Below are 18,459 nucleotides of genomic sequence, written 5' to 3' on the forward strand. Positions count from 1 at the left end.
GCGACAGAGTCACGGCAAGCCAGCGCCACCTCCCTCCTTGGTCAGATAGTTACATTCTTTCCACCCAGGGGCTGCTGGTCATCCCGATGGCATCCTTACTGGAAAAGGCCTGCACTGTGATCGCTTCCTTAAATCCCTGGAAGTGGCATTTTTGGGTCAAAGGCTGTGCAGACTTCTAAGGCTTTGGGCATGCCTTTTCGGAATGTTCTCCAGGAAGGGCCCCCACCCTGGTTCAGGCTGCCAATATGCTTTCTGGCACATGCTGCTCATCCTCACGTGCGTCACCGGTGTCCATGGTGGCAAGCCACAGGCCTGGAGCCCAGAGACCCCACCCAGCCCTGGGGTTTCCTCTCAGGAGCCCCATGATCTCAAGCATGGCACAAAATGGAAATGTTTATCACACCTGCTGGGGAGTAGATCCAGCTTGGGGGTGTATTTGTTTCTAGGGCCACCAAGCACCCAGCTGGGGGCCTCAGCAACAATTGGTTGCCTCAGTCTTGGATGCTGGAAGCCTAAGACCCAGCTGTGGGCAGGACTGGCTCCTCCCAAGGTCTCTGCTCCCGTGTCCTCACGGGGCCATCCCTCCATGCCCGTCTGTGTCCTGATCTACTCTTCTTAGAAGGATTGGGGCCCACCTAGTGACTTCATTTTACCCTACTCACCCCTTTAAAGACCCTCCCTCCAGGTATACTCACGTCTGAGGTCCTGGGGGTGAGGACTCCCACACAGGACTTTGAAGGGGTCACAACTCAGCCACGACAGAGAGTGGCACTGAAGATCTCACATTGGAGGGCCTGTTTCAGACAAAGAATCTACAGTGAAGAGCACAAAGTGTGCCAGACACCCCAAAGCTCAGTCCTTCCTGTTCATGACCTGCCCCTCCTCTCTCGCCCACCCTCCCTCTGGAGGATGCTGGACAGAAAGACCCCCCAGGTTCAGGCGATTCCCAACTCCATAGTTCTCCCCCAGGCCCAGCAGCTGAGTCTAATGGTGTCTCTGTTTTCTCCTTCAACATTTGCGACCTTGTTTGGGAAAAGCTTTATGAAGGGGAAATTGCATTGATTTAATGGGAGGGAAACGAAGCTGCTGATGAGGCAGAATTTCCTGGCCCGGCTAGAAAGAAATCCCAGAACACCAGTCTCCTGATTTCTCTATACTCCTTTAAGAGAAGGCAGTATTTGGGGTGTCTAGGGGGCCCCTGCCTTTGTTCCTCTGCCTATTGTCCTGAGAACATCACAGCTGCGTGAAGGCTGCCCACTGGGGCTTCTTGTGAGTCCCCACAGGACTGGCAGGACTGGGGAGAGCAGGGGACCAAGAGAGAGGGCCCCCAGGTGGATTCTTTCCCACAGACATCACCCACTCCCCCCAGGAGGCCTGTTCTTCCTCTGTACTTGAGGGATCCACCTGCATTGCCACAGTCTACCTGGTAGCCTTCCAGGGCCCCAGTATGGCGCCACAGGCCTTACCATTGGAAAGAGTCCAGTATGTTTCCCCAGTGTCTCGCCCACCCCTCAAAGTCCTGCAGGCTGCAGATTGTGATTATGCTTGAGCCAATCAACCTTGCTGCCCTGCACTTTCTTTGCCTATGAAGGGAAAGTTGCGAGCACCTGTACCCCGGGGAGATGACACTGCAGGGGTTCCTCCCACCATGAGCTCCCCAGACAAGCAGCATCCAGATTATCAGAGCCTGGTTAGCAAAGCAGAGTGGGGCCCAGCCCAGGCCTACTGAGCTAGAAACCCCAGGGCTAAGCTCAGCAGTGTGTGACCCTGTCTCCAGGGGCCTGAAGGCAACCAAGGGTGACATCTGCTATCTGGGGGGCTGGGAAGGGAACCTCATCCCATGCAGAGTCAGCGCCATTCATGGTGCTGATATTCTGTGACTAAGTACTTGCTGCATAGGTGCGGCAGCACTTGCGCTGGGAGTCACGGGCACTGAAACAGTGGTGCACCCTGCAAGCATGGAGGGTGAGTGAACCTTGGAGCCACACAGGCAGTATCAGGAGGGCACACGCCCACAGTGTGTGGTATGGGACCAGCTCTACTGTTTCCTTGCTGGATGCCCTGGGGTCAGCATCTCCCCTGGCTTCGTTCTGGTCAGTGGCTGCTGTGAGGATTAAGGAGTTGCTTGGCACAGAGGCCTCCTTCCCCAGCAGCTCACAGTTAGCCCCCATCAGAGCTGGTGCCTTGTTAGCCTCCATCAGAGCTGGTGCCCTGTCGTGACTTCATGACTATGGTCTGTTATAGATCCCATAGTTCTTTTACTATGGGCCAAGTGACTCTATCATAAGAAATAGCCTGTGTGAATTATCTTCTAGGACAGGGGAGAAAGCATCTACAGGAAAGTATCCTTTCATCCTGGCGCCCATCCTTCTGGTACTCCCTCATCCACCTCACACAGCTGAGCCCTCACGGAGCCCCAGCTGGGAACACACAACCAGATCTCTGCCCTCGTGGGTCTGGCCAAGGAGTGGGGACCAGACGCTGCAGAAATAATGATGCCACTAGGCAGGCACAGGGTGTCCCTGTTATGCCATGAGGCGCAGGAGCCAGGACCATCTGACGGTCCTTGGTGATTCCAGTAGATGCCATGCCCGCCCCTTGTTTCATAGGACCTCAGCAGTCCTCCCTGCGCAGAGCCTGCGTTGAGAAAATTCCCAAGTCTGTTTCCATTAGGGACCGTGGGAACCAAGCCTGGGCCAGGGGCTGACTCTGTCCCTGGCCTCTGCTGAGATCCTAGAGTGGCCTCAGAGTGTCCCAAGGGAGATGTGGGCACTGGGTATTTCATGACCACTTACAGTCTGTTCTAAATTTGGGGAAACCCATCCATCACACAAAGCAAAACCTCCTGAGTAGAATTTACACTCAGTAAGAACCAGTTCTGCTTCTAAGTGGTTTTGGTTTAGCAATGACCCCTTCTTAAAAGAGGATTTCCTGAAAGTTTTGAAAGGTGGCCAGGCAAGATTAGGACAATGTCAGGGCCAGGAGCCTCTGCCCCATGTGGGTATCCCCGAAGGAGATCAGAGGAAGGGAAAAGTATCCAGAAGCACTTCTGGTGTCGGGCCCCGGGTTTGTCTGAATATTCTCGGGAAGAAGCTGGATATCAGGGCAAATATGAATTCAGAATTTTTGCTTAGACCAGGCCTGTTTGTAAAGACAAATTTATAAGGAGATTGGGAAATATACCTACATGACAGATAGCATCCTTGGTCTTTGGTTTTAACAACTATAACCTGTATGCAAAGGTGGGTGACTTTCCTCTGGACCTGGTATGTTTCCAGAATTCTCTGTTGACACATGGATATTTTATTTGGGGATTTTTTGGTTTTGTTCTGTTTTTACAAATATGGAGTCAAATGATGTCATTCTGTGTGTGGTATTTTTTGGTTGGCAGTGGGTCATGATTGCCTCTTGCAGCCACATTCATGTAGCCACGCCGTGGTCCCTGAGGCTGTATGTCCTAGTGTGTGCAGTGACAGTGCTTTCTTCACCCAGTTTATTGACATCTGCGTCATTTCCTTGGTTTTCTTTTACTATTGTAAGCAACACTGCAAAAACCATCTTTGCCCACACTCATGTACTCTCCTCACAAGATCCTCAGTCATTTCCTTTTGGTAGAATAGCCACAGCCATTAAATCAAGCTCTTTATGTCTCTCCTGTTTAAAGTCTACCACCCCTGCCTGCTCTTGCCTCTCCACCTCTCCGCACATTGCTTCTCATCACCACATCTCTGCCTCACCAAGCTTCTCTGTTCCCCCCACATACCTCAGGGCCTTTGCACCTGCTGTTACCAGTCCCAGACCTCCTCAGCTCCTGTGTGTTCCAGTGGCTGAGTCCCTCTTGTCATGCAGATGTAAACATGAATGCTGCCCCACAAAAGGAGCACTCCCCCAACCACAGTCCGTATTGCCCTCTGCCTGTGTTGTCTCCCTGATCTGACCTGGCCCGATTCCTTCCCCCATGTCATTTTCCTCCCAGGACTCATCACTGAAATGATTTCTTTCACCTATTCTGCTGTTTACTCCTTGCCCCTCCCACACCAGACTACAGCTCCATGTAGGTGAGAACGCCATCAGTTTTGTTCACCCTGTGATTCCAACACCCATTCCAGTGCCTGGCACATAGTAGGTGCCCAGTAAATATGGGTTGAATGACAGACAAGTTGCTGAGTTCAGAATGAGGGATTTCTTTTTTTTTTTTTTTTTAACCCTACACAATGTATTTTATTTTATTTATTTATTTTTTTTTTTTTAAATTAGGGGCATGCTTTATTTATTTATTTTATTTGTTTGTTTGTTTTGTTTATACATGCACTGGGTACAGTCAGAAGCGTGGGAGGGTGAGAGAATTCACCAGAGCCAGAGCGGGGAGCAGAGCAGGCAGAAGGACCGAAGTACACTGCTGAGGGGAGCAGCGGGCGGCAGGAGAGGTCTGCGCGCCATGTGGGACCCTCCTCCGGTGGCCGGGGAGCAGCCGGGGATCGAACCGGCGCTGCAGAGGCTGCGCGCAGCTTCGTAACCCAGCACTCAACCGCCGCGCCACCGGGGAGGCCCCAGAATGAGGGATTTCTGATACGCTTTATGAAAAATTTTTAATGGCCTTTATTAAAATGGTTCCATACCTTTTATGAAAATTACAAAGAAATGCTGTGTCTGTTTACACTCCCTTCATGTAGGTATAGGAGTTATAGACCATTCCAGAATCAGAGAGAAGGTTGAGAAAGGAGGGTGGAGTCAGCCCACACCTGTCTTTCATCAAAAGACACAGCTCTCTGAGTATCTATCATAACTATAGCTTAGTAAGTGAGGTGTGAGCAAATGGGGAGTCACCCAAGTCTTTCTTGAACACCCCAAACCAGGGGGTTCCTTGCCTGGTACAGCAGATGGGCCCAACACCTGGTGCTGTCACTTCGCCCCCTCAGAGTCAACAACCCATTTTTCAATGTGCTAAATCCATACCCTGTTCATCAGGGCCTGCTCTTGCCCTAGGTGGATGCCTTGTCCAGCTGGGATGCCTCGTAGGTCTGGACAAGATGTTCAGATGTCCAGGTGCTTTGGGGAAACTTGTCTGGATGGCAGCCTGAACCCCTTGTCCCTGGGTAGTTTGGGACACTGCTGGCCACAGACGTTCCAATAGGAAGTTAGAGGAGACACAAAGCCTGGTCCTCAGCAACACATGGCCTGCAAATATAGGCTGGCCTCTGCCTGTGGCTCTGGGCACTTCCCCCAGACTATGCACTTAGACAATCCAGGGAGTCATATAGCTTGGAGGCCTGAGGGGGGCCCTGTTGTCTTCTGAGCCTTCCAAAAACCGATGGCAGCCTGAATAACCCCATTCCCTGGGCGGCCCATCTTGCTTCGCGTGCCCAGTGGGGAGCTGCTGGCCCGGGGCCACGAAGCCGAGCTTTCAGCTGTGTCTTGGCTCTTAGCTTCTCTTCCCATCTCCACAGCACCAAGTGCTTCCATCTGATATATATTTCCCAAGTTCAATCCCAGGGTAGCCAAGAGTGTGGAGCTGCCATGGCAAAAGCAGGGGAAACAACTAGGAATTCCAAGCAGTCTGCTCCCCAAGGAGTACTGGCTGTTTCCAGCAGCTCCCCAGAACCATGGCCATCTGTCCAGTCCTCAATTTCCAATGTGGGCCCCTCTTATCTAGAGGGAGGATGCTGAAGGAAATCAGTCTTCACTCATGCCGGGGCTGTTCATGTTACCCATGAATTTATTCATAATAAGCAAGATGCAAATTATAACAACAACTGGAGGCCATTCCTGAGCTAGACGGGCTGAGAGTGAACTCTCAGTGCCATAGTGGCATGCTGTGCCATTCTGAGCAGGGGCCTCAGGCTTGGCTGGTAGGAGCAGTCCACCAGCACTTCCTTTGTTAAGGGCACTCTGAGCAGCTGTCCAGAGCACAAATGCATATGTATATCCTTTGATCCAGCAATCCCACCTCTAGGCTTGTCCACAGGTGTACTCATACATATGCAGAAAGCTCCAAGGACAGTGCTGTTCTTTGTAGCATTGTTTGCAAAAAAAAGATATTAGAGATAATTAAATTTCTATTCATAGGGATTCAGTTAATTATATTATAATACCTTAATACAGTGGGATATTATGCAATTGAATAAAAAGCATGAGGAACCTTTGAGGTACAGACAGTCACTACGTGGACTTGGGGAGTCAAACCCGCAGTATCTGGTGTTGGCTGGGGTGTGGGGGAGCAGGGAGCCCCTGTGCCTGCTAGAAGGAATGTAAAGTGGTGCGGCTGCTTTGGAAAGAAATTTGGGCAGTTTTTTAAAACAGTGGACATATATTTAACATGCTGCTTAAGAATTCCTCTCCTAGTTATATCAAAGGAATTGAAAGCCTATTTCCACAAGTGTCAGCAGCATTATTTATAACAGCTAAAAAGTGAAAAGAATTGAAATGTCCATTAACTGAGGCGTGGATAGACAAAATGTGGCCTCTCCATATGGTGGCATATTATTTGGCAATCAAAAGTAATGGCATACTTGATACTTGCTCCCTCTTGTAATAACCTCAGAAATACTACGCTAAGTGGCAGAAGCTATGCCCAAGGCCAGTGTTTGAGTCCATTTGCAAGAAATATCCAGAATAGGCAAAACCTCAGAGACAAAAGTTGCCTGGGGGGAAGGGGAAGGAAGTGATTATAGGTGGGAGCAGAAGATCTTTTTGGGGTGAGGGTAACAACCTAGAGCTGGATTGTAGAGATGGTTGCATAACCGCATAAAAAGACTGAAATCATTGAGTCAGGCACTTTAAAAGGGCGAATTTCATGGTTTGCCGTGCCTCATGAACACTGTAAATGGCTTTCAGTCGGCTGAGGGATTTACTGTCTATGTTAAAACCATAGTTCTTCTGAGCTGGGTGACCTAGGGTATGTCCCTTCATTTCTCATTGCCAAGTTTCCGCCTGCAAAACCGGGACCCCGATAGCCCTCTCCTGAAGAAGGTCCAAGGCAGCTTCACAGCACCCACACTGTGCTCAGCACTGTATTCTTCTGGGTCTCTATTTAATAATCATGGCACATGCACTGTTGCAACAACGCCTAGAAAAGCTGTCGACCAGATGGCCGCTATTTGGGTTGATGGAGTGGTGAAAAAGCAGGCGGAGGTCTTGGAGGGTGAGTTCAATGCAGACAGACTGGGGCCAGTGAATCTGGGGCTAAAAGAAAATAACTTAACAGCCCTGACCTAGATTTAGATCCAGGGCGGTTTGCAGAGAGTATGGAATTTGCCGCCGAGCTGGCTCAGGACAGGCTCTTGCCAGCCCCTGCTGGGGAGGAGGGGTAGTGGGGGCTGGGTTCCCTGGCCCTGGTTCTTCACCGGAGACCCAGGGGGGCTCCAGTGCTCCCTTCCAGCGCCAGCCCTGCAGAAGGCCCTTCAGACCTCTCGGTAACACGCCTCGTTTTCTCTTTCAGCTTGAGGACCCCTCGAGACGGGAAGGCCTTCCGGATCTTTGCGGTCAGACAGTGAATCCTGGTGTCGGGGAGCAGGGGTGTGTTCCAGAGGGCTTCGGGGTTTTGCTTTTTGTTTGTATCTTGTCACTTGGGGGTGGGCTGGGCACACAGAGAGCACCTTCCTTTGAGCGGCGCTCAGTGTCACCTCCTCTGTGCCTTTGTCTTGTGTCCGCACTGTGGAGCAACAGCCTCCTCCGGGGCCTGACCTGACAACCGAGGGCCAGTCCCGCTGGGGCCTGGGGTCTCCCCCTGCGGCCGCTACTTCACAGACAACCACGGGGTGTTCCTCCCATGTGTTCCTTTATGTGTGCAGGGATGGCCGCAGACCTGCAGGGCCGAGGACAGGAACCCATGTCTGGGCACTCAGGTGCGGGAGGGGTATACTGAGCAACTGCGGGGTGGGGGGGCGGTCAGGAAGGGGACAGAGGTTGCTATTTAAACAATTAGAACACCCCCGTCCATCCCGACTAATGGGGGAAAATTGGCTTAATGTTTGCTGGTCAGACAAATGGGCCAAACAAGGGGGCTGGGGAGGAGGGCTCAAGGACCTGTCCTTGCTGGTGTCCTGCCCCGTGCAGGCTGGTCACCTCCACAGCAGAGCTGCTTGTTTAGAGTTCAGCGCTCATTCCAGAGACTTCGCTCATCTTTGTCCTTCCCTTTGTCCGTCATGTGGCCCGTCCATGTAGGCCGTGACCTTTGGTCTTGAGGACTAACGGGCAGGACCCTTTCTCGCTCCCCACCCAGTGGCTCCGCGCCATCCCTGGACACCTTGACAGTCCAGTCTCATACAGGGTCTCTGCTTGCAAGCGGTTCTGTTTGAAACCCACTTAAAACAAAACAAAACAAAACAAAACTCCTGGTCTCTGTTGGTTCCACTGGGATGTCTAAGAACAGCCCAAGCAGGGCTGTTTGGTGGCTGGTTTTCAAAGTCAAATCTTAAAGTGGAGCTTCTCCAGCCCCCAGCAAGCTGCTTTGTGCAGGGGCGGGATGGCTCCTCAGCGCATTCCTCCCAGAGGGTAATGGCTCTGGAGAGAGGCTCAGTCTGTGGTTATGCAACTGGAGTCAGGAAGACACGAGGAGGCTTTTTCTTCCTGTTTTTGTGCAGCCAGTCTCGCCACATGTTCTCCCGGCTTCAGTGCGAGGAGCATGGCGCTCTCGGGCATCCGTCACCTTATAAAAGCTCTTCATAAGCCCAGAGCAAAAGCCCGCAGTGAAATGGCAGCCCCTTTGGTAAATTGCCTTTCTCTGCCGGAGGTGCCTCCAGGCTGGTCAGTCTATCTGCTTTGTGAACGCCACTTTCAAATAGGATTTCACTCTCCCTGAAAATATTTTGAAGGCAGAGGTAATAGCAGAAAGTTTCAAAAACCGAGATGGTTTAGACGAGGAACGCTGCTTGAGGAGTGATTGAGTGTCGTCGTTGAGTGCATCCCTGATCAATGCAGAAACTGAAGGGAAGTAGCTCCTCACAACAGGCCCTTTTAGGGAGTCAATAAAAGCAATGAAACTATTAGTTTACGGAGCCGAGACTAGCAGGATCAGGTGCGTGTGGGCTCGTGGTCACTGACTGGCCGGCTAGTCAAGCCCAGGAGTCAGCAGAAGAATCTGCTCAGCCTGTCCCATCCTGTGTCTCCTTTCTGCCAAAGATCCGAGGGCCTGCAAACTCTGCCCACTGGGTGCCGCATGCTCAGACCCTCGCTGCACTTCTCCTTCATTGCCAGTCTTCTGCCAAGCCCGCAAGGTTTAGAATTAGTGACAGTCCCAGGCTGTTTCAATGGGGTTTGACTTTGAGGCGGCCGACCCCAGGGAGAATCCGAAACTTCCAGCATGAGTCTGCCCCATTGTTTTAAAATCAAGCTCCCGCCCGGTGCCCGGAGCCTTGCTGGCCTTCCCCTGTTGCAAGATGAAGTCCTCACCCAGAGCCACATCTTCGCGCTTTCTCATCCTCACGAGCATTTGGAAACCAGGGGCCACTTTTCTTCTGAATACGAAGATAAGACTATGCATTATGAGCCCTCATCACCAGGAGCACCTCCAACTTTGTGTACGTGATGGGTGCTCAGCCGCGGTCAGCGAGCAGAGAAACAGGCCCGCGGTGTTTCTACCTTCCCTGCCCCCATATGCAAAGTTTCTATTTCCCTCACATTTTTGCCCTCGTGTGTTCTGATTTTTCATATTGTCTGTAGGCTCACGCAGCCCGCAGCTTACATGTGTGCTTTTTTCTATGAAAAATGATGTATTTTACTACTTGCTACGTACAAAGGTTTATTGTCAATTGTTTGTGTGCTTTGCATGAACAGGGACCACGTTGCTGTTATTTCAATAAAACTGGTTTGATTTCTTAAACATTCCTGTGACTTAACTTTTATGGACACATCTGCAATGTCTCTGAAGCTGTGGAATCACAGGCCGGGCATGGGTCCAGAGCCTCTCAGAGGCCTTGCCCTGACGGTCACCCACCCCTTGGAGTGAAGGGGGGTGGAAGTCAAAATGCAGACTCTGCTCCTGTTGCTCTGGGACTTAAAAACTGAAATTAATTTTTCTCTCCATTCTGGAGGCCAGCCCAACCCACTGAGTTGTCGTGCCTGGGTGTGAGGCTAGCACCCTGGGTGTTAAGGAGCCCTCTGGGTGGGGAGAGGTTTGGTGTTTGCTCTGGTTGGGAATCATCGCTCAGACATCCAGATCTCCCGGGTCACACACACACTGGCCCCTCACACAGTTTGAGACAGGGAAAGGGTGGGAGTGGAGGAAGCTTCTTTTCTTCCAGGGAAGAAAATCTTTGCTGGTACCACCCAGAAGCCTGTGTTTAAGACCCTGTCATCACAAATGGATCACATGCGTGTCCCCAGATCCATCGGCACAACTGTGGAAAAAAACAGGAAGATTGAAGGTAGAAAGAGGGAGGCCAGGGGCCCTGAGAACTGTCATCAGGTCAACAAGGCTTTGGAGTGGAGTGACATCAAGAACCAGGACTCAGACTTACCTGGGTTTGCATCCCAGCTTTACTGACTGTGTGAGGTCGGGCACGTTGTTTTTCAGCTATCATCTGGAGAAGAACGAGGATCACACACAGCTGCCATGCGTTATCACACTCACTGTTTTGCAACATATAACTAATGCCAGTGGGTGCCTGGCACAGGGAGATGGCTTTCTGCAAGTACCTAATAGGCAGAACTGTCCTAAGGTCAAGTGGTCCATGCAATAAGGGAGTGAGCTCTCCATCCCTGGAAGGATACAAGCAGAAGCTCGAAGAACCTTGGGCTAGATCAACTTTAAGACCCTTCCCTCAGGCTGACTCCCAGCAGAGACCCTCCTTCCTCAACCCTACCCTGTGCAAGCAGTGACAGGGACCCAGGAAGCTATGGAATCCTGAATCCTCAGACCATGGCCATTTCTTCTCAAAAAGGAACAGGAAATGTAGCTGGTCCTAAAACTGTTGTATTTTATTGCACTGATTTTGTTTTGTTGTGTCTATCTACCTTGCTTCCAACTTTTCACACCAAACTAAAACCCATCCTAGACACCCGCTGGGGCTTAAACATCTTTTAAGCCCTTAAAAATAAATAAATCTGGTCCAGAGGGAACAGGTTTTGAAAAACCTCATTACACTCTTTTTACTCTTTCATCTTGGCCAACCAAACTGCTACCAACCTTCATCCAGGAACCGGAGAGACGGGCCCTTCACCAGTTCCGTCTGTCAGTGCCAGGTCTGGCACTGTGGTGGGCAAAGTGCCCCCTGGGGTTCTGCCTCCCACCAGGCTGGCCTGCCAGCACACAGCACAAAGGAAACTTCCCTGCTTTCCTTCTCATACACATAATGACTGAGGCCCCGCGTGTATACTTTACCTCCCAAGTCACCAGCCCAGGCCCACTGTCCCCGCCTCGCACAGCAAGCTATGAAAGGAACTCACCTGTGTTGAGTCCAGCACAATGCAAGGTACTGGCAGGCACCGAGTGTACACTGTCTCGAATAAGCATGCCTCTCTTTTAAGACTTGCTGATTCAGTTTTATTTGCAGAATGTGATTCAGGAGCTGATCTGATTTTATGTGTCAGGGTGTCTATTTGGGATCCATTTGGCTGCATGTAACAGAGCTGGCCACAGCAGGAGGTTGCAGGCCCAGGGTACAGTGCTCAGGAATCCCCAGTGACAAGCTTCCTCCCCACGTCCTGCTCTGCATCCCTCAGCACGTGTCATTTGTCCTTAGGATTGCAAGATGACTACATCAGGTCTAGCAGGTCATAGGGTCATAGAGGGATGTGGTGAGGGCAGAGTCCTATGGCAGCTGATTCTGTCCCTTTTATTCCAGTGCTGTATTTTTCAGCTATAGAACATACACTTTCTAATTGTGAAATCTGTTATTTTGTCATTTACTTCAAAGACCTTCCCTTTCTGACTTCAGCGTAGATCTCTATCCGCTCACTCCAGAATGTGGGTCATCACGGGATAGTCACCATAGACTGTCTTTTTTTTTTTTTAAAGATTTATTTATGTATGCATACAAGAGCTGGGGTAGGCCAGAGGTGCGGGCACGAAGGGGGGGTTGTTGAGAGGATTCACCAGAGACAGAGTGGGGAGCAGAACAAGCAGATCTACTTAAATACACTGCTGAGGGGAGCAGCAGGCGAGGCAGGAGAGGTCTGCTGCTCCATGTGGGTAGCTCCCTGGCCAGGGATCAAACTTGTGCTGCAGAGGCTGTGGATAGCCTCATAAGGCTGAGACTTAACCACTTGTGCCACCAGGGAGGCCCACCATAAACTGTCTTTTCTCTTGAGCAGGGGTGCACAGATGCTTTCTTTGTTTTTTTTTTAAAGATTTATTTATTTGTTTGTTTGTTTGTTTGTTTATTTATTTATACAAGCACTGGGTACAGTCAGAAGCGCGGGAGGGTGAGAGAATTCACCAGAGCCAGAGCAGGGAACAGAACAGGCAGACTGACGAAACACACTGCTGAGGGGAGCAGCGGGCGCAGCAGGAGAGGTCTGTCGTGCCATGTGGGACCCTCGCCGATGGCCGGGGATCGAATGGGTGCTGTAGAGGCTGCGGGCAGCTTCGCAGCCCAGCGCTCAACCACTGCGCCACCAGTGGAGGCCTCACAGATGCTTTCTGAAAGGACCCAAGCAATAAACAATCAGGGTCATGAACCAGGCGTCCCTGTTGTGTGGACTCTGCTGTGGAGCATAAAAGCAGCCATAGATGGTAACTGAGTGGGTGAGCTTGACTTCCAATAAACCTTCATTTTCAAAAACAGGCAGTCTGTGCACAGCGGTAACTTGCTGATTCCCTTCTCTTGAGTATGGAAACTTTTTAGCGTCTTTGTGTATCTGGTAATTTCAGGTTATGTCTTGGATGTTTTGAGTAATGCATCATGGGAATGCTAGATGGGTATATTTTGTTTGAGCAGAAAATGAACCCATCTGGACTCCAGTCCCATCTCTGCACCACCGCAGTGCCCTGCACTGAAATGCTCTTAGTCCTGTTGGCCTTCGCTGCTCTGTGTGGAGTCTGTTCCATGCAAACACACTTCAGGGATCGGCCTGTGACACAGGCAGAACTAAGACGCGAAATTTGACCTTCCTTGTCTGCAATCTCTCCTTTCTGGGATTTCCTGTCTCACTTTCTGGCTCCTGTGTTCTCATGTTCTGCATGGCACGGACTGGCTGTCTTTGGGAAAAGGCTGTAAATCACAGGAGACCCACACAGTGCTGGACCCTCCCTCTTAAATGCTCACCCCAGTGCAATTCCTGCCTCGACTCTTTGGAGACCATTGTAGAGTTGTGCTGTATATCTTGTCAGGAGTTTGGGGTCATGAATAGAGTAGCCAGCCTGATTGTAGCTGCCCTGCCAAGACTGGGGGCAGAATCCTGAGTCTGAGACTAATCAGAAAAGCAAGGAGATGCTAGCTTTCTCAGAAGTGTCTGCTGAGCCCAGCTCCATGCCAGCTCTTCCCTCCCTCCCTTCCTTCCTTCCTTCCTTCCTTCCTTCCTTCCTTCCTTCCTTCCTTCCTTCCTTCTTTCCTTCTTCCCTGCACCAGTAAATTTGTACTCTGGTACAAAAGTTCTCCAGAAGAGGCACCAAAACTGCCTCAGAACCCTCAGAAGAGGGTTCCGCCGCCTCTTGGAGCTGCAAGGGAGTTTGGAGAGATGGATTTTTAACTGAGCACATTGCAAATCCCACTGACAAGGAAGGAGAGAAGAGCCCTTGGGTGGGAAAGGTGCATTCTCCTGTGAACTTACAACTGGTGCACCAGTTTCTGAGAGCCGCCGTCATAAATGAACACAGTCTTGTGGCCTAACCAATAGAAGTTCATTCATTCCTGATTCTGAAGACAAGTCTAAAATCAGGGTGTTGGCAGGTGCTGCCCTCTGTAGGCTCTAAGGGGGATCCTACCTGCTCTTCCAGCTCCTGGTGGCTCCGCTGTCCCTTGGCTTGTGGCTTCGCCCCTCTAGTCTCTGCCTCTGTCTTCACGTGGACTCTCCATGTATCTCTCTGCATCTTCTCTCCTTATAAGTATAGTCATTGGATTTAGGGCCCCCTAAATCCAGGATAATTTCATCTCAAAGACCCTTAACTAATTATATCTGAAAAGGCCCTATCTCAGAATAAGGTCACATTCTGAGGCTCCAGGAGGACATGAGTTTGGGGTGATACCACTCAGTCCTACCCAACCAGTAGACACTGCTCTGGAGGCCAAGCAGTGGTGGCCGATGGTCCATGTGAGAGCTTCGCTCACAGGATGCAAGTTTGGTGGGTATGCTGCCGCTCGCCCTTTGGGGTCTTTGCTTAAGCCCCTTCACCGCTGTTCTCCATCAGGACAGAGCTCCCAGAATTAGTGAGTGTGTCTAGTTGGTGCTCTTGCATTTTTTCCTTTTCAACCCCTCATGGTTTGGACCTTTGAAATCTTCCCAACAGGTCACTTCTGAGGGGCAGGAGAAGAGCCTGGAACCAGATGATCCTATGGTTGTTATGGGATCAAACAAGTTAACTTTTTTTAGAGTTATTTATTTATGCATACAAGAACTGGGGTACAGGCCAGAGGTGTGGGGAGGGGGTGGTGAGAGGACTCACCAGAGCACCAGAGACAGAGTGGGGAACAGAATAGGCACACTGACTGACTGAAATGCACTGCTGAGGGGAGCTGCAGTCGAGGCAGGAGAGGTCTGCTGTACCATGTGGGTAGCTCCCTGTCTGGGATCGAACTCATGCTGCAGAGGCTGCGAACAACCTCATAGGTTGCATCTTAACCCCTTGCGCCACCAGGGAGGCCCAAGTTAACGTCGTTTTTAAAGAGCCTTTGGAGGCCTGCACATGTAAATGTGACCTACACATGTGTTGGTTCCTGCTGCTCTTACAGCATCATTTTAGCAAACACAGTTTGCATTCCCAGGTTCCTTTTCCCCCTCTCACACCCTGCCCTGGGCCTTCAGGCAGCTGCCCCGACTCCTCTGGCTTCTCCCTCAGGAGAGGAGGTACAGCAGGATAGCAGAACCAATGGATCCATTTTAACATTTGAGTTCCTAGACAGACTTTTTCATTTGTTTTTTAACTTTTTATTTTGACATAATTCCTGACTTGAGGAAAAGTTGCATGATGAGTAAACGGATTCCCATTTAATCTACACTCAGATTATCCAGAAATTAACATTTGACCTGATTGTTTTCTTTTCAAATTATTTAAGAGGAAATTGCAGACATGTACTCCCCTTTACCTCTAAATTCTTTAGTGTATGTCTCCTAAGAAAGGGGCTTTCTCTTACTCATAGGAGGCATTTTCTCCCATAACCATGGTGTGCAGATCCACATTGAGAAATTAACATCCATGCATTACATCAGTGATGGGTCTTATTTGGTTTCTGCTGATCATCCTAATATTGTCCTTTTTGGAAAAAGAAATTCTCAGATACTGAGTTGCAGTGTTTTCTTGTCTTATTGGTGGCCTTGGACCTGGACCAGCTGTTCACATTATTACCAACTTCTGTCCTGTTGACATTATAAAAAGGCTATTGGCCAGATATTTTGTAGAATGTCCCTCCCTCTATATCTTCCTAATGTTTCTTTGTTATCAGATTCAAGTTATACCTCTTTGTCAGGAATCTCACAGAAGCGAGGCCATGTCCTTCCCGGTGCAGGTGGCAGGAGGCATGTTCTGTGTGCTCTGTGCCTGTGGCCCAGCGATAGGTTTTGCTCTCTTAGGTAAATTGTTTTTGCCAAACTTGCCACTGTGACATTCCTTTTTTTTTAGTGGGGGGAATGAGTAATTATCTTGTTGAGAGACATGTTGAGATGATGCAAACATCCTGTTCTCCATAAAACATTCACATACCAGTTCTAGCCTCTCCGATGATTCGCACCCGAAACAGGTATCTAACGATGCTTGTCAAATGTGACTCTTCTCATTCTACAAGCCCATCCATGTTTACTAGTGGCTCCATTCTGTAAGGGAAAGTGTCCCTTCTCCCCATTCATTTATATATTCATGCATGTATTTTTAAAATATAATTAACATATGCTTTATATACCATGTCATATCATGGTTAATATACATATATATTATAGACATACACACACATACGGGTACAACCTTGGATTTATAAAGCTGTGCTATCATGTTCTACTTTGATGTTCAAATTGTCCCAGATCAGAGCAGTGGGCGTCTCTTCCAGCTGGCTTCTCTTTGTTTGGACATAGCCCCATCTGCTTTGGCGCAAGGTAATGCTCCCAGCTCATCTTGTACTTTCCTGGTCCCCACCCTGGAATCAGCCATTTCTCCAAGGAGACTTAGTTCCTCTCAGTGGAGATTGTATCTAAACAGACTCATGAAATCCTCTGATAGAGAAAATAGGTCGAGGAAAGGATGCTCCCAAAGCCAAATCTCATGGAACACTTATCAGATTTGGGGAGCCTGCTTGTTTTCCTCATCCAGATAAAGGGAGAGCAGAAGCTTAAACCAGATGCTGACAACAGTCTACAGAGCTGCTCAGTCCCAGCAGAAACTTAGAGTATCTGACATTAGCTTTTCCAGACTCCCTTGCAGCTAAGGTACATGCATGTGACATGTTTCTATGACTTTGAATTGACAGCCCCTGATACAGGGAAGCTGGGGTGCAGAGACTTCTCTCAGGAGAACAGAGGAGGCTTTAGGGTTAGTGGGTATAAATGCCAGATTTAGACAAAATATAGTAACAACAATGAAATATTGTATGGAACATACTTTTACTAGAATATGATTCATTGTTTTTCTGCAACTCAAAGTGAACTGAATTCCCTGTGTTTTATCTGGTAACTCCAGGTGTGGGATTAATAGAGTCTGAGCTTTCACCACAAGGCCTTATTTGGGGCAAACTATCTGCCCAGGATAGTTTGGGCAGACAAGCAGGCAGTCCCCACCAGACCATCTGTGTGGGATCACATTGTTTCTGGCTGCAGAGCCTTCCTTCCTGGTCTCAGCTCTCCCTGAGATTCTGTGCAATCATCAGTGTCCTTTTAACAAATCCCTTTTCTGCTTAAGTGGGCAGGATGGTAGGAAAGGCCATTTGTATACATCTCACATTATGCTGGTCAAGTGGGGGAAAACATCAGTTCTGGGGGGGTCTTCAGAGAGTAGAAGGGACTCAATTTCCCACTTGCTCCCAGAACTTGTAGAATTCCCCAGCCTGCATCTGAGGCTACCCATCCATTCATCTGTCCAAACATCCATCCATCCTTCCATCCATCCATCCTGCCACCCACTTATCTTTCCCTTCATCTATCCATCACCCATCTATCCTCCATCTACCCACCCATCCATCCATCCATCCTCCTATGAGTAAATCGGGCCCAGGATGCCCCTACCTGTATCTCTAACACAGAGACACCAGCAGAACCCAAAACATTGGCTCAGCACCAGCCAATTCTGTAATAAGGGAGGTGACATTGTTGTGAATGAGGCCCACCCATTCCGAGGTTGGGACATGTCATCATTCTCTCAATCAGGGCCACAGATGCTCAGAGCCAGGTCCAAAACTGCCGTCCAGCCAAGTGCTTTCCCTCCAGACCATGTGAGTGTGTTTTTCCTCCTGTTTCATTGCCAAAAGCCAGAGTAGCAAACCCTACCACCTGCCACTTGGGAAGAGGAGAATTATTATTTTAAGCAGAAGGACATTGGAGGCAGCAAGAAGCCCCAAGGTATAAGCAGACAGAGGTGGGTCCCCCCAACCCCGGGGGACATTTTACTCATGAGAGTCACCCCACAGCAGCCTCCTGTGTCATTTCTGTTGACCCCAGGGCCTCAGTGCCCTAAACCTGAAGTAGAGCCGCGCTCCAAAGAAGCAGCTGGCAAGTGGGAGATTCCAGCAGTTTCTTGTATGGACCCGGTCTGCGGCCTGGGCTCACCTCACAGCTGTGTTCAGAGTGGCCCCAGGGGCGCGTCATTGACAAGGGCAGAGAGCCTTGACTGCTCTCCTCAAACTGCACTTCAGGCAGCCTTTGGCACACCCCTCACTCCCTGGAGGCAAGGGATGAGGATGAGTGAGGATAATTTCAGAGGACCACTTCCCTAGTCTCTACTTTCGCTGATCTATTTCCTCAGAAATACGTCAGACTAAGAACTACTCTGTCTGCCTAATAACAAGATCGCAGTGACCATAGTGTCCCCAGCATCCAAGTCAACGTCGCCAGCAACTGTGGGAGTCTCAGGATGCGTGGTGCCGGTGACCACAGATCCTGCTCCCCAGCGAGAGGCAAGGACTGTGGAAACAGAGGCCTGGCGTGTGAACTCTGGAGCTGCCGTAAAGCCGGGCCACAGACCCATGGCCAGAGCTTTCCCATTCAGTCCATGCATGGATCTGGTTTCAGAGTGCCTCTTGTGGTTGAGCCTGGGGAGAGTGTGATTCCCAGGGCGTCACAATTCCTGCCCTCACGGCACATTCAGCCTGGGGGGGAGGAGTCCACGGTGGTTCCACAAACACCCAGACAGCAAGAGGTGCACAGTGCCAGCAGGTGGGGGCG

The 18,459-nt window shown here is 50.1% G+C and overlaps 1 protein-coding gene across 1 annotated transcript in view; it reads left to right on the forward strand.

Moving 5' to 3' along the window:
• CRISPLD2 (cysteine rich secretory protein LCCL domain containing 2) overlaps nt 1–7,493 on the forward strand; it is a gene marked incomplete at both ends in the record, with an annotated part of 41,890 nt that extends 34,397 nt beyond the window's left edge. Inside the window, one exon of the mRNA XM_084257078.1 lies at nt 7,439–7,493. Coding sequence (XP_084113204.1) covers nt 7,439–7,493 — 55 coding nt within the window. The remainder of the gene's footprint in view (nt 1–7,438) is intronic.
• Between the last annotated feature and the right edge of the window lie 10,966 nt (nt 7,494–18,459).

The sequence above is a fragment of the Talpa europaea genome (genome assembly GCF_964194135.1).
Source record: "Talpa europaea genome assembly, chromosome: 16".
Taxonomy (NCBI): Eukaryota; Metazoa; Chordata; class Mammalia; order Eulipotyphla; family Talpidae; genus Talpa; species Talpa europaea.